General features: G+C 40.6%; 3 protein-coding genes across 5 annotated transcripts in view; 2 read left to right on the top strand and 1 right to left on the bottom strand.

The window, feature by feature from the left end:
- The window catches only part of LOC111925734 (gamma-aminobutyric acid type A receptor subunit rho1), a 29970-nt gene extending 23527 nt beyond the window's left edge, over positions 1–6443 (top strand). For both annotated transcript variants that reach the window (XM_023922263.2, XM_023922264.2), the window contains exons 8-10: positions 339–491; positions 2215–2411; positions 3241–6443. In XM_023922263.2, the coding sequence (XP_023778031.1) occupies positions 339–491; positions 2215–2411; positions 3241–3531 (641 nt within the window). In that variant the 3' untranslated portion in view covers positions 3532–6443. The remainder of the gene's footprint in view (positions 1–338; positions 492–2214; positions 2412–3240) is intronic.
- A 2277-nt stretch (positions 6444–8720) lies between these two features.
- Positions 8721–25626, bottom strand: PM20D2 (peptidase M20 domain containing 2). 2 transcript variants are annotated; one of them, XR_015283018.1, is made up of 8 exons: positions 24997–25626; positions 24772–24920; positions 21136–21278; positions 17958–18112; positions 15489–15624; positions 13664–13798; positions 11178–11285; positions 8721–10388 (listed from the first exon to the last, which is right to left on the bottom strand). XR_015283018.1 is itself a non-coding variant. In XM_023922265.2 (7 exons), the coding sequence occupies exons 1-7, from the start codon at positions 25438–25440 to the stop codon at positions 10186–10188; spliced, it is 1338 nt and encodes a 445-aa protein (XP_023778033.1). In that variant the 5' UTR covers positions 25441–25626; the 3' UTR covers positions 8721–10185. The 2 variants fall into 2 exon arrangements, 1 of the variants encoding a protein (XP_023778033.1); XM_023922265.2 differs by lacking the exon at positions 13664–13798.
- RNGTT (RNA guanylyltransferase and 5'-phosphatase) overlaps positions 25402–26995 on the top strand; it is a 213106-nt gene continuing 211512 nt past the window's right edge. The window contains exon 1 of the mRNA XM_086876510.1: positions 25402–25758. The gene's annotated coding sequence lies outside the window, so the exon portion shown is untranslated. The remainder of the gene's footprint in view (positions 25759–26995) is intronic.

Raw genomic sequence — 26995 nt, 5'->3', positions numbered from 1 at the left:
CCTGCCACTCTTCTATATCAAGTCAGCTGTCCCTGCCACACACTTCCATCTTAATGATCATGCAGTCTTGAAAGATAAGCCCTCTTCAAGGTCACACCAAGTCTTAACTTGAATTAAACTCTCTGAGTTTTGCATAGTTATATTTTCTGGAAGATATCAGCCCAAGAGATGCTTTGACTTTGATAGTTGGTTCAGTAAGGAGTTTTTTTCTGTAAATTGCAGTGATTTGCAGCCATTAACTGTGTCTAAAGTTACTCACTTCTCCCCTCATGCAGCATCACCCTATCTGAAAGTAGTCTGAAGTTGGTGTAACTTCTCTTTTTCATTATGTTTCACAGGGTGGTACAATCGCCTCTATATAAACTTCACGTTACGCCGACACATTTTCTTCTTCCTTCTCCAAACCTACTTCCCTGCCACTCTCATGGTCATGTTGTCCTGGGTGTCCTTCTGGATTGACCGACGAGCAGTTCCTGCCAGAGTCCCATTAGGTAAAGTCAATCTTGTAGTCAGCAGACCTAAGAGACAAAGGCTGAAACCAGAGCCTTGACCATAAGGTGAAATCCCCGGTTCCATGCACTGCCCCCGTGTTGCCTTGAGGCACAGAAATCAGCTGTGCCACACACACATGCCCCAGGGACAAGGCATGTGTCCCCTCAGAGTGCAAACTTCTCATGCCCTGCAGTACCAAGAGAGCTGCTTTCCCTGGTTGCACAATATGCACCTAGAATGAGTCAGAGAACAAACCTCCCACTCTGCTTTTACTGCTCTAAACAGAGACAGGGTACGTGTACAGCCAAGGTGTCATTATCCTTCGGAGACTTCAGTGAGCAAGAAGCTGAAAATCAGTATCAGCAGCCCTGACAAAATTTCAGTTTATTGAGTTTTGCTAGGGGAGGGAGGGTGGAAATAACACAGCTGAATTGTGCTGTGCAGTTTAACTTGTTAAATGAATTTGCACTGCAGTGTGAGGCATTCAGACTCCGCTTTTGCTGCATCTTTCAGAGAGATGAAGTCATATGTCACAGGAGTCACCATAGGAGCAGAACTGTGATATGGACATAAATCTTCTAAAGTGGATGTTTTGCCCTCAGCAAAGTGCTGCTTAGGTTTTTTTTGCAGATTCTGAACTCAAGCTTGCTTCCTCTTATTCCAGGCAACATGCCTCAGGATTTTATTTGTTATTAAAATCATATTCCCTTAGTGGAGAGACTATAGAGACAAAATAGAGATTGCAATAGGGCAGCTTTTCATGTCTGAAGTTAGAAACAGCACCCATTGCCTCGAGACATCATTAAAAGAAGCAGAAGGGTATGGGCCGTGGCTTTTCAGAAGATGTAGGCACTGCCTTAGCAGTATTTTTAGCACCTAGATACTCACGTGAATTCAGTCCTTTGTGTTTATATACATTGTTTCAACTTCCAAAGTAATCACTAATATGACATAATTAGCCCCTGAAATGAGAGGACCATGGAGGGGTTCTCTCAGAGCCAGGGTAATGCTGAACTACTGCCTTGACAAGGGGCTCCTGCCCTTGCTCATGTGCTCATTGTGCTCTCCCAGGGTGTAATGTGGGGCAGCACTACCTTGTGGGGCACCATATTCCCTGCTTTTGCTCCAGTGAAGGCACAGACCAGGTGTGAGAGTCAGCTGGGGACTTCTGTGACTTCTCATGAAGCAAGACTTCCCAGGAGAAGTCCAGCATACAGAAAACACAGGGGAAACAGGTAAAAGCAGCAGCTTTGCTTGTGTCCATGCTGTGGAGGGGTTGAACTAGAAGCTGAGACACTCAGAATCACAGAGTCATAGAGTATCTTGAGTTGGAAGGGAACCCTTTAGGATCACTGAGTTCAAATCCATGTATTTGTACCCCTCCAGGGACTGTAGTGAGCCTAGCATGGGGTGCAACCAGCACAGGGTCAAAGTGCCACTGCCTGGCCATAGGGTGGGAGGCTGCTGGTGTGGTGAGGAGCCAGATTAGCAACACCTGAGACCAGAATTAGAGCTGTGCTCACCAAATAGACAAGAAAATCCCAGTTACAAATCAGGGCTGCCTGAACCCTCCTCAGGCAATGAAACTCGATGTCCAAAAGTGGAAAAAAAAAATACTGAAAGGTAAATTCAGATGTCAGGAAATCGTAGCAACTGCTGTATTTGTGATGAAGGTTCTGGTTTGAAAGCATCTTATGATCTCTTCTGCTGGTGCATTCCCAGGGATAACCACTGTGCTGACCATGTCCACGATCATCACTGGGGTGAATGCCTCCATGCCTCGTGTCTCCTACATCAAAGCAGTGGACATTTACCTGTGGGTCAGTTTTGTGTTTGTCTTCCTCTCGGTGTTGGAATACGCGGCTGTGAATTACCTGACAACGGTGCAAGAGCGGAAAGAGAGGAAACTGCGGGACAAGGTGAGGTTTTCTATCTCCAGTGTCATTTTATTGCCCCCAGTAAAAAGTGTGGCAAAAGTCTGGAAATGTTCAAGGCTTTGAAACTGCAGAGTGCTGCTTTCAGCTGCCTGGGAGAAAATGCAGTGTGTGCAAAAAGACACCAGCAGTGAGGCATTGTGGGTTATAAAGATTTGCCACATACAGCCCATGCCCAAGCTCACTCCTCTTTCTTTGGAATCTGCAGAGGCTAACTCTCTCTAGGTATAGCCCTCCACTGCCTGTATAGATGGGATGGGTCTTAGGATTTTACCTTTAAATATTGTTTTATACCGTAGGTTAAAACCTGTGGATAGAATCAGTTAGATCCTGTGTTTCGGGTTTCAGATGACATGACAGATACTGTCTATGCACAGTCTAAACTTATACAGTGGTCCAAATTTTCCCATTCTACCCTTGTTACATTAAATTTTAACTAAAATTTCAGCCTAAGATCTCTCCAAGTGGGGCAGGTTTCATACATTCCTTTTTGCAGTTTCCCTCTGCCTTTCTCTGATTTGATTGCAAGGTGCAAGTCCAACCCTTGTTTACACCCTGATACCTGTGCCTGAGCCAAAGGAGCTTTTCCACAGACAGCCCTGCTCTCTCCCTGACTGCATCTGTGTCTTGCAGACATGGAAGTGGAGATGGAAAAAGCTCCTGCCCAGCTCCACTGTTTTGTCCTCCCTTTTGCATCCTAGCAGCCTGAATCCCCCATACCTTTCCCCACCATTATGGGTTGGAAGGAGGAAAGGGATGTCTGTGACCATGTGGACACAGCTCAAATCCTTGCTGCCCTTGTGTGTGCCCACAGCCTGCCTCCTGTGCATGCAGCCTACCTCAGCCCCGGCCCATGATGGTGGACGGCAGCTACAACGATGGGGACGTGAACGAGCTGGGGCACTTCATGTCCGAGGACGGGGACAAACAGGACCGGATGATGGTGCAGCTGGCGCTGGGCTCGGAGAGGGGCTCGGCCAGGAGGAAAAACCAGAGATACGTCAGCATGCGGATCGACACCCATGCCATCGACAAGTACTCCAGGATAATATTCCCTGGGGCATACATTCTGTTTAATTTGATATACTGGTCCATTTTTTCATAAAGATTCATAACCTCTCTAGTCACAGAGCATTGTGACATTAAATGAAAGTACAGTCTCATAGGCTAACAGAAAGAAAAGAGAGAATTGTTATAATTGGCAGGAAGATTGATTTTTTTCCAGGATTTAATTTTTTTTAATTAGAGGCAACTCATCTGTGGCATAAATAATTGTGGAAGTTTCACATGTCAGCAAAATATAGCATATACAATCTAAAATTTTATACTTATTTAAAGATGTGCTATGTTCGTTCTTGTGCCTCACGGGCCACTGTAAACTATTTTAACAAGTGACTACAATTGCAAGTTGCTTATATATGGTGCATCCTCCATTCTGTGCCCCTGAAATCCTAATTCTCTGAGTACCTGAATGCATGCACACATCTCTCAGTTCAGCAGACTGACCACGTTCAGTACCGATAAATACAAGAATATGCAAATACTTGCATGTTTGCAGGATGAGGTCAGAAATGGTAATTACAAACACAAAATACCCAGTACTGGAAATGGCAAGGTTATTGATGGCTACATCTCTCACAGCTTAATGCATGACTCATTAGCAGTACTGCACTGACAGGTCCACATAGCAATACTTTCAGACTTGTGCTCTGTCTTAATAGTATTTAAAACATGGAAATATTTCCAAACTGTCTTGGCCAAGTTTTTATAATACGAGTTGCTGTGTACGTTTAATAAGCAATTAACAAAAGCCAGAGTTCCTGTAACCAAATCCTCTGGGAAACACAGGAGCTCTCCTTGGATCTGCTTATTTGGGTCACTCATTTGGGTAGTTTTGCTCTTGAGTTTCCTATGACCGCGTTTATCTACAAAATCATCCAGTGCAGACAATCTGTTGTCTGTGAAAAAAACCCCAAACTACTTCAGGAGAAACCTCTTTCCTCTGATAGAGTCTGGGCATTACCAGCCTGTATAAGCCTGAAAACCTGTTGCAGCCTGCAATGCTAGCAGTATTGTTGATTCAGTGTTTCTGTTGCACTCACTTCCAGGAAAATCCAGGTTCATCTGTACTAAAAGCATAATAGAAAGGTGCTCAACAGCTGACAAAGCAGTAGTAAGGACTTTACAAGAGATACCATGCCAAAACCTTTGGAATGAAGTAAGAAAAGTTTCCACCATAAGACAGCAGCTCCACTGCAGACACAGGTACAACTAACAGAATCTGCTTTCGTGCTGCACCGTGCCCCAGCATCCTGCAGCTCACCATGCCCTCGGGGAAGGCTCAGCACCTTCCAAGGCAGAGCAAGAGGACACAGCTGGAGCTGGGGGCAGCTGGCACTGACTTAAATGCCAACTCTCCAACACAGTGTCTGCAGAGCAGCCAGTTAGTATGAATACACTCCATATGGAAAAGGCAGAATCTGTAATACAGAAGTGATGAAATAGTTCAGAAAAATAAGAATCAGTTGAATGGAATCAGGGGCCTTTACAACACCAGCAGCACCAAAGGTGTCTCAGAATTGTGATCACTCACTTGTTCTGCTGCTATGTGATATACACCTGTGTTCACAAAGCTACCTGAGGGTTTGCATTCACAGGACTTTAAACACACACATGCTTTTGCACACAATTGCAGAATTCATTACTGCCTGCACAGCAGATACTCTTGTGTTTGACAGGTGGGGCTGCTCTGAGCATCAGACCAAAGCAGTTAAGACTCCACAAGGAGAGTGAATCTTCTTACATGACACCTGCCCTGGCCTGCCTCTTCTGTCACTCTACCATCAGGTGTGTGACACAGTCATTGCAGTTGTTTGAACACTGCTGGCTGTTGTTTTTATTTCCTATGTAAATAAATACTGCATAAACATACTCAGCATTTCTTACAACTGCTAAAATTGTGACCTGAAAAACTCTCACAGTTACAGCCTACACTCCATAGGTAAGGCAGTTAAATCACAAAAATTAAAAATCATTGAGAGACACACCCACCCATAAGATAGTTTTACTACTTATTTCTTATTTCTATTTCTATTTACAGGGGTTTTTTCCACATGCACGTATACTATCATACCTTTGTTTTATCAAGTCCCCTTCATATCATATTCTCCTGTAAGCTTTTCCAAGAGATTAAAAAAATGCCTTTTTTATTTTTTTTTTTTAACCTGTTAACATTTCAGTCAAATGAAAGTAGAAAGGTTACTCTGGCAAAAGCACATAAAAGGTTGACTACGAGGTTTCTGATGGCATCTTCCACCACAAATAGTTCCAAGATTTCTTGGGCAAACTTGCACAGGAATGCATTTAGATTCTGAGTATTGCAAGAACACACTTATTTCTACAATTTAAGAATAGCATGAACAGGAGTGCCAGATTTTATAGTAAGCTCTTCAGCTCTGTAAGAAGCTTAATGTTCTGTAGTTTGCTGCAGTACAGTACATTCCTTTATAGACTCATTAATCTCATACTGCATACATTATTTGGCATCTAATCAGTATATTAAAGGAGATTTTGAAGATACAAATGGGAGCTGGGCTTTTGAATTCTCTGGCTTTCAGTGGGAACCTAGTTTCTAACTTCCCATGTGATTTTTCAAAATTTCCTTTCCAGCACAACTCCCTAAATAATTCCCCAACTTCAGTGTTTGGATTTACACTGTTAATTTACTTGTGTTTTATTTGGGAAACTCTAGTGCCTTTTCAGTCTTATATAAATGTGTATATACATGTATTCTATAACTACAGGATATGTCATATACAGTCAGTGTTTGCTATCAGCAACTATACTCATTAAACATATTTACATACGCACTTTTTTGGCTTTTAACCTTTCACTATATGGGTTTTGTATGCAATCACTAACATGCTGCTCCTTTCCACTTCCACAATAAATCAGAGAGGTTTTGCTTTTGTTTATTTCTAGAAACACTCAGAATCACAATAAAACTTCACATTTGTATAGCATCGTGTGTTTTCTGCCTTCAAAAGCATGATCTCCATGTGTTTATCCATGGAGAGCTCAGGAACTGATCCAGATGAATACCAAATGCATCCTTAAATCTGGCTATGCTGGTAGGGCTGGAGAGTGCCAGAGTTTCACAAGCAGGGCTGTGATAAGAAGCCTGCATGCAAAGTCCAGATCACCATGATGATGACACTTGGATTTCCATCTCAGACTACAGTCCTTGTTCTTCTTGCTGTGGGTGTTAATCTGCAATTTCTTTGAGATTAACCCAGAAGCCCAGCCTGGGCTGAGGCTATGTACAGAACGCAGGTCTGTGTGTATTGTGGATAGGCACAGGCTCTGCCTGTGAGCACGTCTAGCTCAGTTCTAGCTTTGGAGGCTGAAGCCTTTGGTAGTATTTAAGGATGATGATAATTACTGATAGGGTGAAGCAGTAAGGAGGCAAAATTCAGTCTGTAACTGAGAAGCTGCAGATGCTCCATCCCCCTGGGAGTGTTCAAGGCCAGGCTGGAGTAGGAAAAGAAATCCAGTTATTCTAGGATCAATGAGAAGGCATGAAGAACTAGATGGTCTTTCAAGCTCTCTTCCAACCCAAACCATTCTGTGATTCTCTGAAACTCTGGAGCTATCATGAACAATAGCACTATATTTTTACACTATCCTCAACTCTGTGGACTTCACTAGGACTGAAGCATTTGGCTTCTCACCTTATTTATAAAAAGGACATTAGATGCAGTTGTAGGCTGAGAAAAATCCTCAGTGAGTTTGTTAGATACTTTAGGCTTCCATTAGTGCCTAGAGGAATCTAAAGCAGCAGCAATTTTATCCAACTCTGGCTTAGTATAGTTTGGGTATGAACACTTATGCAGGACGCACTTTTGCTCCCTAGTAAGAACGAAATGTGGGTAGCAGCAGCAGTCAATGAAAGTCTGGTGGACAAAGGCTCTGTGGAGGGTTGCTACCTGCAAGACAAGGAAATTGCAAACCTCAGGGGTAAAAAGGAAATAATGTAGACTGACTTTTTCTTTGTTATTTCAAAATTATTTATTCCTCAACATTTTCTCTAATAAAAGTCTGTTTTCAGGAATGCTGTTAGCAAGTTATGAGATCACTCAATGAATACTAGAGAGACTTCAACAGCTAGTGTGTTGTGACTCTTCCTCAGAAGAACAGAGTCCTGCTCTGTGTGACTGCAATGGGAGCAGGTACAGAGCACTCACAGTGGGGGGAAACGATTACAGAAATGAGATTCACAAGAACATTAAACTGCTTCCAGTTTATGGTTTGAAGGACTGCTGAGCTCTTCTACACCTGGAACACAGCAGGTTGCAAGTTCTCTCCTTCAAATCTTTTCATAAAAAATAAAGCCATCACATTTAACGTTTTATACTTTTTTGCTTTAAACCAGGTGTATCTTCTACTCAGGTTCTAAGACAGACACTAAATAAGGAAATAGTTTGGTAGGCTGGCAGAGGCTTTAAGTTCTTCACAACATCTGGGCATCATCACCTCATCCTTTCACAGCTGTGATTTGCCATCAGCAGTTCAGAATTTCATCCATTACAGTTCATTACCTACACATTTTGATTCATTACTGAGAATACTATTCCTGAGAAATATTCCAATATTCTTAAATTACAAACCACTTGGAGAAGACTGCACTTAGGGCAACTTAAAAAGCATATTAGATATTTTCACATATATGTGATTTATGAGCATAAATTACTGAAAATCAAAGTTTTATTCCCACAGGAACTTAAATTCTCCCATATAGTATCACTGTGATAGTAAAATTGCAAGGTTAAATCATAAACTACGTTAGTTCTGGACCTTAAGAATGAACATTCTGAGACAAACTGGAATTAGCTTACATGGGGAGTTGAGAAAGAAGGCTGAATGAGGATTCAAGGATTTGGCAAACGAAGCCAAGATCACCTGACCTATTGTTGGTGATAATGCCACTTCAAACTGAAGGCTAGAGCAGCTTTTTAGCCTAACAGAGATCCTTCAGTGATTACTCACAAGCTCACGTTCCCACTTATTCTATCAATTCTAGCATGTTTTAACAGTTAAAACAGCCATAAGATTATAAAGACTAACATTAAATACTATATTTGAAAAGCACTAACCCTCACAAACACAGACCAAAATGGAAAGCTTAAAACACCCTCCATCTTACATAATTGTAATAAACTAGAGGGGAAAAAGAAATAATCAAACATGCTACTTGAAATCATGCAGCATGCCAATATTAAGCAAAGGACAAGAAAATTCAATCACAATTAAATTCCTTTATTAATATCAACTCATCTTTAACCAGTACCTCAATTCCATTTTAATTCCAGCAATGATTACAACAAAATGAAGGCACGTTTTTTAGTTCAGAGAAGTGAACATAGAAATCAACAAACTATAAATGCTGAACAGCATTTTAGAGTTTACCAGTTAGAGACTGTTAATAAAAAAAAATAAAATTTCTGAAAGTCAGTTATTCTGACTTCCTGAGGAATACAGCTTGCCTGCCTTTCTTTCTGAAGCTTACAGTAATACCTGTGCTTAGGAAAACCTTAATCAGTAACTTGCTTTCTCACTCCACCTGTCCACTGACTTCTTTTCTGTGTACTCACGACATCCTTTAACCAGTGGGTTAAAAGACATCCTAACATGTTTGGGCACCCAGAACACTACCTAATTAAAACTGCAGTATTAAAGCCTCTGGGAAGCAAAATAACGAAGATTGAACAGACTAACCACAAAACATACAGAAAGGACAACTGGTAAGAGGTAACAGATCTGCTGCTTAGGACACGGGAACAAACAGGTTAAAGAAGCCAGTTACTGCACCAGCAGTCCTCACTGCAAGCCCCTCTGAGATTACAAGAGGGCCTTGCACACAACCATTTATTGCTTCATGGCACCACACTTGTAGCTTTGTGAAAAAAATTTCCACTGGTTTAGCTAAATTTATACACCTCCTTCAGATCTGTTAAGCCAATGCAACATCTTGTGTGGACACCTGTATTGCCTCAGAGCAGAATTTTTCCTGCAGTAGTTTAAATGTGTTAATTAATTCAAACAAATATTTAGCTGCTTTCCAATTTTGTGATCCATGACTTCTCCAAAACACCTCTGAAATTTATTAGGAGGAAAATCAATGTGTTTCAGAACAATCAAGCTTGACAGACTGCACTCCCATACAAACAGTCGTCTTCCATTGCTAGAAGCTATTATTATCAAAACCAGGTATATTTCCAAACACAGTCTTTTCCCTCCTGTGAAACCAGCTCATGTTTTAAGTCTCCACCTTGTCCCAAGCAAAGTGACTGACCAAAAATTTCATAAAAGCTTCACAGATCGGATTCAGCATATGATCACTGAATGAAAAGTGCTTATTTTAGAACAGAAAACTGCCACATTTCCTTTACAAGGAATATTACTATAGCATTACATAGAAAATTACTGACAAGGGATCTAAACACTATAATTTATTCAACACTGCAAATTAAAGAGAACATATTTGAGATCTCTGTATGAAAATCATCACCATAGTGAACACAAACATTACAGCTAGATGAAATTTCACATTTTTGAAAGCAATGATACTATTTACTTCTCCTAAAGTCAAAATAAAATAAAATCATCATTTCTTCAGCTATGTATTTATCCATCTCCTACTGGGATTTAAATACAGCACATCTCCATTAAGTCAATCCTACTGAGAATGTTTTAATCAAGTTTAGTGCGATGCACATGCTCCTACACCAATACCAGATTCTTTTTTAGGTTCTACTGGATTTATTTGCTCCTCTTCTTTCAGCTTCACTTCTCTAAAGTCTTCCCTGACTTCTTCTAAAAGACCTGGCTTGAAAATGACATCCAGTGCCGTCATTGCCAAAGCTTTTGCTGTGCGCAAGGCATAGAACTGAGCAGTCTGTGACCCTGCAGAAAAACAGTAAGAGGAATTTCAGGCTGTATTACCAATATTAAGCCACTTGCTTACTGCCTAAGGGATATTTTATAAAATAAGATCAGAAGTTTCAGCTGCAAGAACATTTTCTTAAAAATCTACTTGCATGAAGTAAACCTATCTTCCCATGCCTCAAAACATTTTTTTGTTTTGCAAATACTTAATTTTCTGCTACTGATATAAACAACTAAGACTGAGAACAGGAAAGTGAGTGTTCACATTATGTTCATTAGAAAATGTGCAGTTTTATAAGCTAGCACTGCTTCCTAAGTACTGTGTTTTAGGAGTAAAAATTACTTTTATCTTATGGCTCATGTTAGAAATTTGTCTGAAGATGGTGTTATGGATAATCCTCCTAATTTATTTTGTTTAGATGGTATTATCAAATCAGGAGTGGTTATCCTACCCATATACATATAACCTCAACACAAACCAAGAAACTATACATTTGTCAGCTTCTTATGCAACTCTACTATAAATATTAATTGTTTCAAGGTCCTTATTCAGCTCAGACCATGTCATGCTGGACAAAACCAATCCTGTTAGATAAGGTATTCATATGCAGCCAATTTCAGATCTAGTACTTAAACACTTACTACAGAGTAGTTTTGAGTGCCAGTGAAACATGGGAGAGCCTCAATTCTGTGTAATTTGAAGTATTTCTAATTTCTAGATTTGCTATAGTGAGCAGTCAGCAAGCAGACTATACAATGCTTAAGGATTCCAAATATGAACCTCTAACCCTTTCCACATCCACTCACCTGCAGCTTCTGTGTACTGCTCAGTATGGTTCAATGCATCAGAGCCAATATAAAAATAAGGATGAATCCCAGGGACCACAAATGTAACATTTCCAAAGTCCGTGGAACCTAGAAGCAGCATAGAGATTTTCTTAATGAAAAAGTGTTGGGCAGTTTTGAATGCTGTAAGAAAATGCATGATAGACATTCTTTCCAGCCCATATCTAAAATGGAGTATCCTTTGCCCCAAATACTAAAATAAAAACATTTCTAATGAGTCATTATCCATACAAATATCTCCTGTCACCAAAGTGCTTTCCCTAACCAGCCATCTCCAGGTGCTGCTCTCCAGTGCACTTCTGATCAAGTACCAGTTACTGGACTGCAAGGAAGATGTCCTTTTACTACTCCTTTTCCTGCTCATTTTTATCAAGCATCTCCTGATGCTAAGCTGTTAATTCAGAAAGAGGAAAGCTGCAAACCTTGGGAGTATCAGGCATTTTAGCTATTTCCCTGTTAGAGCCCTTTAGAACTAGGCCAAACAATTCCGGCTTCTCACCAATATGCAAATATTCAGCATTCTGTAGGGGACTAAAGCAACAACTATTTATCTTTAAACAAAAACAGAGTGAGGGTAACTGTTTTTTTCCTCCATGTATTTTGATTATTCTCAGTTATGGAAATCTCAACGGTACAAGTACCCTTGAAATAAAATCAGAACTAAGCTCCAGACAAAATGCTAGGGGCTTTGTAGACAAACACCTGATAGCAATGCTGCAGATTGTAATGAGGATTCTTTCATGCCTATCACTTTCAGTATGTTATCTAGCACCTATCTCTCAGCCTTATCTACTGAATGGTATCATCCCAAATAGAAGATTCTTCATAGTAAATCACCCAAGAGTCTACAACTACATCCCAAGTGGTTCTGGTTGGTTTTTTTTCCCCAAACAAGCAATCCATTCATTATTTGTTAAAATCACATTTTGAAGCTAGAGAAATCAACATACCAGTCATTGTGAAGTCCAGGTACCAGAGGAAGAATTGCTTTGTAGCAGGGAAAAATAGGGGTGACCCACTAAGATCTCAATTAACTTGTTTGGGTGCAGAGATGCAAGAATTTGTTTCTTTAGCAATGGTGTATAAAATTTAACATATCAGGTAGCTTCTATATCATGATACTTTATGAAGAGAAGATATTGCTAATGCCTTAAGATTTAGTAATTAAATGTTTGAAGAATACAGATTTTACTTTGAAGCCTATAGTTAGAGTCCACCGAGCCTACATTATGAGGACAAGAGTTTGCTATTTACTCTGCTTACAAATAATGGAAACAGCAAAGCTTGTTCAAAAACATATCTTCCCATAAATTCAGGATACATTTGAAGAAAATCCAACTCTTGGCACAGCAATAAGTTATTTTACTTTCCAGGAGTCTGCACTACTGATTGATTGTTTGGTCAATCTGGACAGACAAACCAGAAGTTCTGCATACTCCAGACTAAATCCAGGGTTCTAGACCTGCCTTACTAAGTCCCAATACACAAACCGCTGCGAAGACTGTGCTGTCCTTTTCCCTGGTCTCACTTAGGGGATGAAATATTAGGAAATTCACTGCATCACAGCTTTCAGTCATGTTATTCCTCCTAAATTTATATCCATAGTCAATGTACTACCAGCTGACATGTGATTTTTACTGAATAGAAGAGATTGAAATTGGGTATTTTCTAGTAATATGGAGAGGCAAAATGCAGGCAGCTTTTAATAAAAATGTGACAGCTAAATCTTCCCCTCTATCAGACAAAATGTTACACCCTTTATGGGAATAACATAGAGGTATGTGTAGAACATCAGGGATTCCAATAGTTTCCATACAAACATCTGAAATTGTATGCTTGCTAGTCACATACAGATTGGAATTTCTTCTGGAAGCATAAGTAACTGCAGTTATCAATGCAATATACATAATCCTGTGCTATTGTCAACAGAGAGATATTGGAGTTCCAGCCTCTCAGAAATGTACCCTGAAGCCTCTTCAAGTCACTGCATATTTAATGGAGTCCACATTACCACAAACATGAACAGAGGGGAAAACAGAAGATTCCAGGAAACATTTATAAACAGTCCCAAGCTTCAAAAGTGAAATTTTCAAATATACTAGACCTTCTTAAGATTTTATCAGTTTTGTGCACAGGAAGCCAATGAACCCCATGAATACTACATTTTGACCAGATTAAGTTATCGCAGTTGTGGGTGCCTCAACTAAGACATGTTTAACTAAGCCATCTGCTTTAGGACGTTATGGATATCCTGTAGTAAAGCTACCCTATGACCAGTAAAAGGAAAAACAGGTCCTGGCACCTGGTCCAAGCTAGCTCAGTCTCACATTATGTCACATCCCCCTGGCTGTGTGCCCAGCGAGCAGAGCTGCACGGGGTACACCTGGAGTCTGTGATTTGAGGTACTCAAGGAAGCCTTGGTGATGCTTATCTGCCTAGAGCGATACCTGGGAGCAGAGCGACACTAATACCATGCAGAGGTGGCAGCGAGTACGCTCAGCTCTTAACGACTGTTCTGCTGCACAGACATGGAGAAGCAACTGAGCTATCTTCCTTCCCTTTCAACAGAAGAAACTGATATCCTAAAAGAAAACATTGAAAACCACATGAAAACTAAACAGAAATAGAGGTCTTGAAAAAGATGATACAAAATACTCAACCCCCTCCCAGAAAAGGGTAGCATACAAAGTTCCAATCCTATAGCTCTGGAGACTGTGCTTTGTTATCTCTCCTGAATTCCCACTGCAAAAACTCTGATGAGAAGCTGTGGAAAGAAAATTCAGTAAACCCTACTGCAGTGTGAGATGAAAAAGCAATTGCTCAACCACATTTTGATATTTGACATGCAATTCAAGGACAGGACAGCTATACAGGGAGTTTTGGTTTAAGCAAGTTAATAGTTAACATTGAGCATATCATATAACTTATATATGAAAGGCCTACTGCAGCTGGGTATCTGTGGAAAGTTCACTTCAAGACCTCAGAACAAAAGCAAGATCACCAATATTCATGATCATCCTTACTACAATGGCTTGGAGGAACCAACTAGCAGAGCTCCAGAAAGTTGCACTACAGCAAATATTTTAAGGTTCCTCAGTCCCTTTGGCTAAACAAGCAAAGTAGTAAATCTTATTTGTATTACACTGAAGAAAGAAGAAATGTGCCTTAAATTATAATTTATTTTTAAACACATGACAAGGAACCAGTGTGTAATTTGGAAGTAAGAAACAGAAAAAAACCCATCACCATTAGATACCAAGAATGCTATTAGATACAATGTCTCCCCTACCCACAGAAAGTTTAGAAAGCTGTTCCTAAATACTTAAGTCTTCCCAAACTCCAAAGATAATTTGCATTTAATATAGAGAATACAAGTACCACAATCAAAACTAACTGAAATAACTTTTTACTGAAACGGTATTTTCCTTCTAAGAAAAAAACCTTTAGCATAAATGGGGTAAAAATGTTCATAAATACAGTTAAGATCAGTAGTGAAGTCTAAAAGTATGAGCAGAAGTTGAGACTTGGACATCCTGTAGGAAGATTCTGAAAAAAAGAAAGTGTTAAGGATAACAGGAAACCCACCTAAGCATTCAAGAATTCCCATTTCTGTTATAGCTCGGAGACTAAAAAAGTTAAATCGCTTGAGATATAATCAAGACCCAAAAGTGAACACCTGCTTAAAGACACCCTTTAGAAAACTAAAGTGTTGAACTCATGAACTAAAATTAGAGGCATGTAATTACCTATTAATGAAAAGATTAAATTAGGGTTAGTGAGAAACTTCCATTTATAAATCTCTCCAAAAACTCCCTCTAAAATAATTTTTAAATTCTAGTAGATTTATTTATATGTAAGCCTGGAAAACATTATTAAACAAGGTTCCTAAAAACAAAGTCTTATCCCCATTTATAGCAAACCAGGATTCTGTACTTTAAAGACACAGAATGAGACAATTCATTATACATCCTCATGTTCTCAGAAAAACAGCTCTTAGCTTTCCATCCTTTCCCCCAATCAAACTGTTTATTACTTGAAATATTTTTTGAACTATTTTCAGAAGGTGTTTACTGCTTTTCTTACCTTAGTTTCTGCAACAAATACAGAAACAGAAGCCAGAGATAGAAGCTTTCTACAGAGATTCAGCTTTGTAATTTGGCTTTTTTTTCTGACCAAACTGTGTTTAACTTAGCTCTATTTTGTTATTTTATGCACTTGAGGGTTGATCAACCTAAGCTTAAGAGTCACAATGAAAAATGCAGCTGGAGTTACCTGACAAACCATTCAAGATAGCATCTTCTGATATAAAATCTATTCCAAGCTTCTTTCCATTCTCCTTGTAAATTTTCTGCAGGCTCTTATTTGGAAGCACATTGTAGTAATCATTTTCACCACCTTTTATTTCCACCTAGACAAAAACCCCAAATTTTCATAAGTTTTTCTCCAGTGTAAGCCAGTTCATTGTAAACAATCTGAAGCCAAAAAAAACCCCCTACATATCCAGACTTTAAAAGCCCAAGGCAAAACAGGTGTAAATGCTAAATTTCTTTCAAATATACAACATTCTGCCAAATATCACTCTTGATCAAAACACAGCTTGTGTTCTGTTCAGTTTGCACTAAGCCAAATTCCAGAAGCAAGAATTTCAAAATTTTCTCCAAAAATAGGAAAAAAATATTTCCTGTAACAGCATGTAATGATTTTGCCTGCAGGTACTATTAAACTACATATAGGCTTTTATCAAACTGTATGCTACCTTTTTTAGAATACTTCCAATATCTAAAGCCCCATTCATTAAATGGCTTCATACGGGTAAGAAATTTGAAAACAAATGGAAAAAAACCTATCAATGTCAAATTTCAAACAAGATCTTAACTTTCATTCTGGATAAAGTGCACTTTATGAAACTTTTCTGTATATAGTGAAGGGGACACGGTAAGAAAACAATATCTAATGCCTCAAAAAGACTATAAAAGTGTCATGCTAACATTCACATACCCCATACTTATTTTAGATGATCACATACATTCTTTTTACAGCTGAATTAGTCATAAGATTGTAATTACCAGAGCAAGTAGAAACATCTATCTTAGCAAAACAAAAAAGTTAATCATATTGCTTGAACCAGCTAGATGAGACACACTTCCATTTACTAAAATCAAAATAAATGAGAATGCTAATTGAAAAATCACTCAGTTGCTACATGAACCTGCTGTTTAATGGGGCAATGGACCTAATGACCAATAATACGGGAAAAAGACAGAAGACCCAATACCTGTTTTGCTTGTTTCTACAGGTGAGGTTTGCCATCAAGCCTCCCAGGTCTCTGAGCCTAGCAGCACTATCTGTAGGATAGAAGCATCACCCACAGCAAAACAAGAAGAAATTACAGGGCACTTAAAGAAATTGAATGTACATGGGATCAGGCAGGATGCACTCATGGATGCAGGGTAAGAGAAGCAGAAATGCAGTCTAGGAGCTATCATTCTTTAAGTGCCACTGAAACAGAGGGATGTTCCAGCTCACTGAACAAGAGCAAAAGGTCAGATCCTCTTGAAGGGCCAAGAGGAGGTCCTTGAAAACTACACACTCCTCAGATTATCCTATCCTGAAGTTCCCAGAGAGATTACAGAGCAAATAAATCCTCCTAGAACTCATGCCCAGGCTCATTAATCACAAGGTGATTGTGAACATCCAGCAAGTATGATGGAACTCATTTAAGAGCAGATAATGCATGACCAAGACTAGCTTTGTATGACAACATGTCTGGCTCAGATGACACAAGGCATGCAACTTCCAAGTGTTTTACAATCAGCGGCACAAAATACCACATTGCTGCCTGTTACTTGTAGCACTCATATGCAACTGCATCTGGTGCCACTAGTGTTTCAGTATTTTTATCACTTATGTAGACAACCCCTGTGAGACTACATCTGGTGTTTGGTTTCTCCCCAGATCAAGACTGGAGCTAGGCCAGGAGAAGGCCACCAAGATGATTAGGTGGAGAACATGATGTACAAGGACAAGCTGAAAGAAGAGAAGATTAGTGGGGCATCTTACTACTGTCTAGAGTTACCAGATGGGAGGCATAGAGAGAAGGCAGAAACAGACTTCTCAGATGTCAAACTAATGCAACAAAAACCAACAAAGTAAATTCCCATTGGATACAATAGAATCACAGAGTGTTGATGTGGGAAAGTATCTATGGAGGTCATCTTGTCCGGCTCCCCTGCTCAATCAGGGTCACCTACAGCTGGTTGCCCAGAACCATACTGAGGCAGCTTTTGAGCATCTCCAAAGATGGAAACACTGCAATTTCTGCAGAAAATCTGTTCCTGCTCAAGTCCTGTGCTCAAGTCATTGCAGCAAAAACATTAAGAAAACCCTTGTTCACCATGAGGTGGGAAGAACACTTGTTGAGGGGCAGCAGAATTTCATCCTTGGAAGTAGTCAAAGGTCCACACGGCACTCAGCAACCTGCTCTAACTGATCCTGCTCTGAACAGAGGATTAGACCAGATGACCTCCAGAGGTCTCTCACAACACAGATTCTTCTAGGATTCTGTGGCATTCTATTTATAAACCAAAGCCTTCTTTCAGGACACAAAGCAACAGAACAGCAAAAAGTGTAACAGTAATTCATATTTACTTTGGATGAACACTATGCAGACAAATAAAGTAAACTTTGATTTCCTGTTCTGGTCTGTGTAACAGAAACACGTGACAATGAATATATTCTTACCTTGCATCCTGTGGCCACTGCTGCAGATTTGAAGCAGTTCTCAACTTTCTCTGTCAGAACAGAAAGCTCTTTTCTTGAAGGAGCACGCAAGTAAAACTCTAGTTCAGTGTAAGAAGGAATGATGTTAGGTTTCACACCACCATTTTTTATTACACCTGCAGAAAGAGAAAAGTCATGTCGTCAGTGCTAAATGCAATTGCTTGATCGTCATCCCTGTCATGAAATTCCTGGGTCAAGAACTATAAATATATAAACAAAAACAACAAAACATCAGCTGAGTGTGAAATACAAACAACATAAAAAATGCAGTATGTGGTCAAAACTTCTTCACCATGTCAGGTTAAGTGGAACATGTCTTTCGGCACAATTTCAAGCATTCTTTGGTTAGACATCTGTTTTACATCCCAGAGTCAAGCCAAACTAGCATTTCTAATTAATCCCCTAAAATTCAGTGCATTGAAGTCATAAAGCAATATGTCTGCCAACAAGAAAAAAAGTGCTATAAGGGCTAACTTGGATTCCAACTTTTAAATGTTTCCTCAGTTAGAATGTTTCCATCTTACTTTGTGAGCTTGAAGAAAAACCAAGTAAGTTGCATTTCTCAGCAATACTGGAATAATGTGTGTATTGCAGTGCACAGAAAGTTCATTAGCTTGCTCATATTAATTCTTCAGACATATTGGAATGTATAATAGATGTAGCTTTATTCACAAGAGCAGTTTGAGTTGGAAGTGCTCCCTCGAGGAAATGTGTGATTAACTACATCTTTTACCATTACGGCATCAAAGGCATTACCATAAAAGACAACAATATTTATATATTTTGACAAGAACACATCGTAGATCCCAGTTCCACATTACATTTCATTGCACTAACAGATAGTTGCTTCCAACTGTTTCCCTGGCCTCCTACCCTCAACTTCTTGTACGAGGAATTAGATTTGTTTCCCGTAGAATCTGAGAAACTTCTACCTTAAATGGAAATATTGCAGAAGCTACTGTTGTGTGTCACTGAGGCCTGAACAGACAGCACTAATGGGTTGCAAATAGGCAGCAAAATGTTTCTTCTGATGCAGAAAAACCTACTGAGATTATAAACTTCACCTCCACCAGTCTCAAATACAGTCAAAATAAAAACCAAAGTGTTGAATTAATCCAGTATCAGTATTTGTCCATAACAATAGGAAGAGCTCAGATGAGAGGGACAGACATCACAGGAAAGGAAGCAGTAAGTATTCATGCAAATTTGCATGACATATACCCATAAGAAGCTTTCTCAGAACAAGTAGCTCCATGAATAAACAGCTTTCATTTGTCTTGTCCAGCACAATTGTAAATAGAACTGGAGAGAGTCTGAGTAGGTCAACAGTTAAATTTCAATACAACTGCAATATGGACTGGACAGCAGACCTGAACTAAAAGTAGGCTGCCTGCACACTATTAGTAGCACCCAATTTGCCCTTCTGGATAGAAACTTTTTTTTTACAGCCTGTCTAATAAAATTTCTTGGCAAGGGGGAAAAAAAAAATCTACATTCCTGTGTTTCAAAGGGACAACATATATTCTGTTCATAAGCAGGGAAGAAAGAGAACATCAAAATCTCAGATGAACTCAACAATATTTCAGTACATGAAACATTGGTTAGAAATTCTAGACTTCAAGTCATGGAAATTATTTGAGCTTTTGTTAGTGGGTTAACACTACTATTTTTAGGATCACTTTATCCAGCCACTGATTATACTGCTAACCTACAACATGAGATGTCCTACACAATGCTGTCATGAAAGCATGCCTAAAGCTAAATCTCATCCTGGCTGCTTGTCCTTTCCCAGAAGTAATTTAAATATTTCCACTTTGAAAAAACAGTTATGATACAACCAGCAGCTGTATCAACTGTAGCTGATATTGTTGTACAACAGTAATTTCAGTTTTGCTGCTATTCAGGAAGCATTACCTCTAGAACACTGTTTAGATACTCAGATTTTTTGCCAACATTACTCATGTAGCCCTTAGAAACTGCAAAGAAAGCAGTGTTTAGGGGTTTAGGCTTAGATTCAACGGAAGACTTAGGCATCTTCAGCCTTAAACCTCCAACATATGGGTTGCAGACATCAAAATTTGTAATTACATGCCTTGTTTTCTACAGGGAAATAGGATAGAGAAGGTTGTGCCTGCTGTCTGAAATTCATTTGGGCATGCTGCACAACAGAACTGCAAACAGCTTCATCTACAGTCAAAAGGCTTAGGACTCCATCAGATATCCTGGAGAGAAACACACGCTGGCATTATACACAGCACAAGCAGCCAAGACACATAATGATCAGTTCAGAACTTCTGGAAGGACTTTTATCTCGTAACAAGTATTCCAAATAAACAGCTCTACATTCAAAAATCCTGCAGAACTGGCAAAATTTCTTAATTTCAACTTGGAAAAAGTTGTGCTGGGTGCAATGAGGAACCCTGGGTTTATAGCTGAAGGGCAGCTTCATCTCACCTTACTTTACAGCTAGAAATGCATGATGTTGAAGGAGGACAAATCAAGCTTAATGGTTAACATGTCTTACTGCAAAATGGCCTTTCTAATCCAAAGCCTACTAGATATTAAATATTAGAATCTAGTGAACATCTAGTTGACGGGGCTACTAACCAGGAATATAATCTTCTGCCATCACTTGTTTTTCGTACTTCACCAAAGAAATTTCATTCCAGACCACTAGATCCTTGCAATAAATGTCATCTAATTAATGAATGGAATGTCACCTAAAAAAGTGATGCAATATGTAATACTTCACTTTTTGGAAGCATTTCATCTTACACCTTTGCAAATCCACATACATTAAAGAGCTCAAGGCCATGTACCAAAATATACTTTGCACTTTTTTCTTTTTTCTGAACTGCAACTCAAGACTTAAAATTGGTCTAGCCTTTATCTGAGCATCAGAGCCCCCTGTCAAATCTGACATCTCAGCCTATTTTAAGCAGTTAGTTCTGGACACTGACATGATTTTAAAGACTGCAGACACACCATTTAAATGAAATGGTGCTGTTTCATAATACTTGAAGTGACTATGCTAATTTAGTGCTTTAGTGCAATACTTTGGAATGTGTGATATTGTATGTTAGTACTTCAACAGCCTAAACTCTTACTTGCTGGATATTAGGTTTAATGAATATCTCACCATGAACTCTCCAGGTCGGTTTCATTTGCTGTCTTAAAACAGACAGATTGTTGTATGCAAGAACAGCAGCATCTAATGCATTAACTCCTTCCCAAGGATAAGCAGCAGCATGAGAAGCTTTTCCATAGTATTTCACAGTCACACTAGGAAATAAAAGGCATTGCTTATTTGTTTCTCATTCACTGAAAAAAAAAATCTTTGAAATGAAAAAGTTCCTTTTGTTCCCACAAATATACATTATTTCAATTTTGTGCAGCATAACACCAAGCAATTTATCTGGCACTAGACTTCTGCACAGTTCAACTGTCTTTGAGTGCAGAAAAACACTGAAAGATTTCTAGAAAACCAGTAAAACTGAATGATACCAAGAGCCAGTCAGGCAAGGGAGTTACTGGTAACATACCATTATATAGTTTTTTCCTGTAAAGTACACGTTTCACATATTAATTAAATTTCTCCACTGCCTTTTTTATGCTGACTTCTGAGACCTAAAGCTACTAACGTTCTTCTCATAGGACAACAAATCCTTTTCTCTGATTCAAATTGGCAGTTGAGTGTCCTAATGCCTATCCATAAAATGTTTACAGTACGTAAGACAGCAAATACACATAAGGTCACACATAACTTTTATTTCCTACAACAACCCACATCTAAATAACAAAAGTCAAGTTTTACAAGTAAGGAAAAACACAGTCTACTGTAAAACATATGTTATTATGCTACAGCAAGGATGTTCTCTCCTTGCACCGTTCAAAAAAGGTGGTAGAAAGGCTTGCAACATGTAAAGGCTATCCTCCAACTTCATGGAAGTCATAAAATATTGCATAATATTTTGAATATATTGAATTAACATATTCAGTCAAACTTCATGATATGCTTCACCTGAGGGCCATTAATATTAGCCTTACAAAATAAGTTAGCATTTCAGACTACATGAGAACTCTTTTAAATAATGACATCTACATACAAGGTCTCACTATTTATAAAATACACAAAACTAAATCTGTTTGTACTTCATACCCATCCTTTACAGAAAAAAAAACTCAATCTTCAAGCATTCCTTCCACCCCAAGACACACAATCTGGCTCTTATCCAGCCATGACCAGCCTAACTTGCTTGTCCCTCTGTCTTGCACAAATGCTAACTTAACCAGTTATCCTGAAGTGACCCCTTGTGCTCAGAACCATGCCACAGCTGCAAGTTGACACCAGCATTTAAATTCTGGATGGTAAAGAGGGACACAATGCAGTGTACTGTGGCAACAGGAAACATCTCTTACTACTGCTGCAATCCAAATTAAGCATGCCTTTTTCCATCCCCACTAATCTTCCAACACAATCATAGAACCCATTCTCTAGACTATCAGCTTTATTTAAAATTTATTATCATTAAGAAATGTAAGAACTTGTCCATTAATGTCCCAAGAATTAGACTGTAACTCCTCAAAGCAACTCACAAAGATCCCTGGATGTTGTAAAAAAATAGAAAGAAGGCAAAGTACAGCAAAAGGTCATGTTGCAGTATTCTTTTCCACAATAAACATGTGTTTCTTATTAAAAAAATGTTCTTTCAGCATTCCTTTACTTGTACTTTTGCTACACAATGTCACAGACGCTCAGAAAACAGACTCTGCAGAATAATAACACCCTAAGCCGGTTTAAGAATACCAGCAGAAGAATGTGGATCCTGTTTGACCAGCAATAAATAGGCTGCTTAAGGTAAATGAATAAGGATCAGCAAACTATGGCATGTATTCACCAGTTATCCTAGTATGTTAATCTTATTTCAGGCACAACACAGCTTTCAGAATTACAGACACAGCAATACTAGCAACTTAGTGATCACCAGTCCTTAAACTCCCTGCAAACAACCAAAGATCAATTAAAATTAGAAAAATTGTCTTTCTACCTTTGAAACCTCATAATTACATAAAACATTACAAATTCAGTATTTCAGGCTTTTGGATGTAATAAGTTGTTCCACTCAGCACTTCAATTCCATGCCTCCTCCACATCCAAAGGTTTAAAGGCTATCTAGAACTTCCATCCTACTGAAGACCTTGACCTCTGAAGAGAGATTTCTAAATCTTACTGTATCAAAGTCAAAAGGTTATTGTGAGCAGAAGGACAAAACTATCATTGAAAACTACATCTTGAAGATTATAAATACAGTCTTAAGGTAAAGCAAAGGCAAATTGAGCTAAGTCTTGAAGGAGGTTACAACAACCATGTTAGAAACACAAGGAAGGAATATAGCAGAGAATTGGCCAGATGATGAAGACTAGCCCCATCTGTTTTACCAAGAAACTGTAACAGTAACAGAAGCAAACTGTCCACTGGAAAACCTGCTCTGGTAAAAGCAAAGTGGTCAGTAAAACCAAACATATCAGAGATGGACAGTAGCACAACCAATCTGAAAACAGTTCCCAGTACATCAAGTCATAAATGACTGGAAAATTAGTATAATTAAATAATTCAGAATTTAGTCTGAGACAGTCAAATGTAATACTTGTAAAAACGGTTGCACTGAAGGGAGTTTACTAATGGGGTCTCTGCAAGGTAACACCCTAAGATCAGGAATCACATAACACATAAAATGTAGGAACAAAACCTGCTGGTAGACTACTGCTGGGACACTGTGGAAACAGATGTTTCTCACACCAAAGGAAGAACAGCACGGCCTTGCAGACTGGCAGAGCAAGAAAATAATGACGCTCCAAAGTATTTTTTTAAATCATGTACTTCAAGACCAAGCATTTGCCTAAGTGTTGATTGCTTGAAAATGACCGAAGAGGAAGTCTCAAACATGCCATCTGTCTCAAAAAATATAAGGAAACACTTCGGTCCCTGCATCAGCTGAGTAAGATCTAAGGCAATTACACCTCATGTACTGTGCACAGTTCTGGGGCTGCACATCCAGCAGGTTGTATTTTAAGACAAGTGACTCAAAGCACAAGTGAGCCAGAGCTGTCTCTGAACATCAGGGCTAATCAGAAGAAGACAAGGTATAATTTTCAAAGAGTTATATGGCTGACAAAAAAAGGCAGCTGTGTGAGGGTAGGACTGTTGCCCATCCTTACAGTGGGGGCAAACATGAAGGAAAGACAGGTACTATCTTGGATCAAAACCAAAAATTTGATATGAGAGTTAATACATGCAACATGGCCATGACTAAATTTAGTGTGGAAGTTACTACAGATCCAAATTCAGTCAGGCTTAGCTGGCCAGGTATTTTCAAAAAGAGGAAGGCAAACCTGAAACACCTTCCAAACTGATAAAAATGCATACCACATGACTGGCATCCAGGAAAGCACAGAATTACGACCCTTGAGACACTGCAGCTGCATCTTTAAATTCTACTTCAACAGATGGCATAACCACATGAATGTTTAAAAGAAACACCTAGAAACACCAGAACAAAAAATAGATTTTTGGGATACATGGAAGATTATCTCAGATCAGTCAGGAGGGATTTGAGCACTAGGCTGAACACAGCACTTTCGAAGAACGGCTAGGAGTGGTGTTCCCTAACATTCACCTGGCTTCTTAGCTGAGTGAAAATACCTTTGTCTGAAGGGCACCTGCAAAGCTAATAACAAACCACCTCTTTCCACCTGAACCCACCCACTCACTCACTCATGCTCGGCCACGTCGGGCAGATAAGCAGCGTTTTCTTGCGAGGGGTGCGCCATAAAAACCACATCCAGGCCATCGAACGCTCCAGCCTTGATCAGGTCTATTTTGCCTCCTCCTTGCTCTTCCGCGGGCGTCCCCAGCACCGTGATCTGCAGCACAAACGCACAGAGAGAGTCAGGGGCTGTCAGGGAGCTCCCACCACCGCTCCCCCGGCAGGGCTCCCACCTGCACGGCCACGGGCTCCGTCAGGCTCTCCAGGGCGGCTTTCAGCGCCACCGCGGCGGCGGCTCCCACCTCAGCGATGAGGTTGTGGCCGCAGGCGTGCCCGAGCCCGGGCAGCGCGTCGTACTCGCAGAGGAAGGCGAGGCGGAGCGGGTCCTGCGGGCTCGCTGTGCCCCAGTCGGCGCGGAAAGCTGTGCCCAGCTTATAGCGCGGCTGCACGGCCCAGGCGGCGCCGGGCAGGTCCCCGCAGGAGAAGAAGCGGGTCAGGGCGTCGTGCGCCTGGTGCTCCGCGTACGCCAGCTCGGGACGGCTCCAGATGTCGCGGCTCAGTGCGCCCAGACGCGCAGCGTTCAGATCCACGCTCTCGCATGCTCGCTGCTTCAGCGCCTCCAGCGCGGCAGCGGCGGTGGTGGTGGGACCGCTCTCCGGCGGCTCCTGCGGCTTCATGAGGCCTCGGGAGCACCAGTCCCCAGCCGACCCGAGCCTACCACCCGCACCTGCCCTCGGGCGCGACACCTGCGCTGCCGCCCCCTTTTATCGCCTCTCTTCGCCGCGAGGCACGCTGGGAGATGTAGTTCACAAACACGGCCTGGCCTACAGGCTGCACCCAGCCGGAACTCTCCGCCCCAGCGTGCCTGGCGCGGCGCCTCCGGGCAGCCAGCGGAGTTTCGCGGGCCCGCCCGTAGCCTGTACCGACTGTGCTGCCGGGCGCCGCTCCCTCACTCCCCCAGCCATGGGATCGCGGAGAGAATCGGAAGGGTAAAGGTAGGAAATTCATGAGTTGAGATAAAGGCAGTTCCATAGGCAAAGGCTGCTCACACAAGCAAAGCAAGGAATGAATTCACAGCTTCCCGTGGGCAGGTGGGTGTTCAGCCATCCCCAGGAGAGCAGGGCCCCATCACACCTCACGGTGATTTGGGAACACAAACGCCATCACTGCAAACATTCCCCCATTCCTCCTTCTTCCCCAGCTCTATGCACTGAGCGTGATGTTCCATGGTCTGGAATGTCCCTTTGGTCAGCTGGGGTCGCCTGTCCTGGCTGTGTCTCCCCCCCAGGTTCCCCCAGCCCCCCACCAGCCTGGCAGTACGGGAAGCAGAAAAGGCCTTGGCTCTGTGTAAGCCCTGCCCAGCAATAACAGAAACATCTCCACATTATCAACCCTGTGTTCAGCACAGATCCAAAACACAGCCCCATGCCAGCCATTGTGAAGAAAAGTAGCTCCACACCAGCCAAAACCAACATAAAATATTAGAAAGATAAATTATATGTTGAAAGAATTGCCTTGTTAAACCTTAGGGCTTGGTGTGCTTCAGTGATCTCAGACCTTATGCGGAGTGGGTGGTGTTAAAAAAGCTTGGGAAGAAGGATGTCCCACTGATAGTGGGTAAAAAGAATGCAGAATATACAGACCACAAGGACATTTGGCAGAACTCCCACGATGAGGAAGAAACTAGCAAAGCCAACAATTCAGCGACTGTGCTGAAATCAGCTCCAACTGGGTGAAAGGTAATTCTGTCTGAGGGAGATCATAACCACCAACTCGTGGCCCCCTGACTCAAAAGAAGGGAAAGACTGAGTATGTGGATTAATTAGCGCAAGAAGAGAGGGGCTTGCTTAACCAATAAAAAATAGAACACTAAGTAATAGGAGAACTATGTAGCTCGTAGCCAAGGAACAATCATGCCTTTGCTAAAATGTGTAAGTAGTGAAATGTCTTGATAGTGGATTTTCTACCCAGCACCCCTTTCTGTGCAAAACTGTAAATAAATCAAATACCGGACTCTGAGTGTGGATTGGCCTCTTGCACACTGGGTGAAGGAACGTAATTTGGCACAACATACTGATGGAACACATGCCTTGTTACATACATCACAACGCCCAGATATTGCATTCAAGTGCAACGCGTGCTGTGGCTCTTCTAGGCTGGGAAACACCCTGTCTTCCTCGACATCTTCATTTTTTTTCCAGCCAGGAGCCCTAGTCTGACTGGATTTGGGTT

The sequence above is a fragment of the Cyanistes caeruleus genome, chromosome 2, assembly GCF_971803275.1.
Source record: "Cyanistes caeruleus chromosome 2, bCyaCae1.hap1.1, whole genome shotgun sequence".
In the NCBI taxonomy this organism is placed as follows: domain Eukaryota; kingdom Metazoa; phylum Chordata; class Aves; order Passeriformes; family Paridae; genus Cyanistes; species Cyanistes caeruleus.
This window is presented reverse-complemented; position numbering and strand designations above follow the sequence as displayed.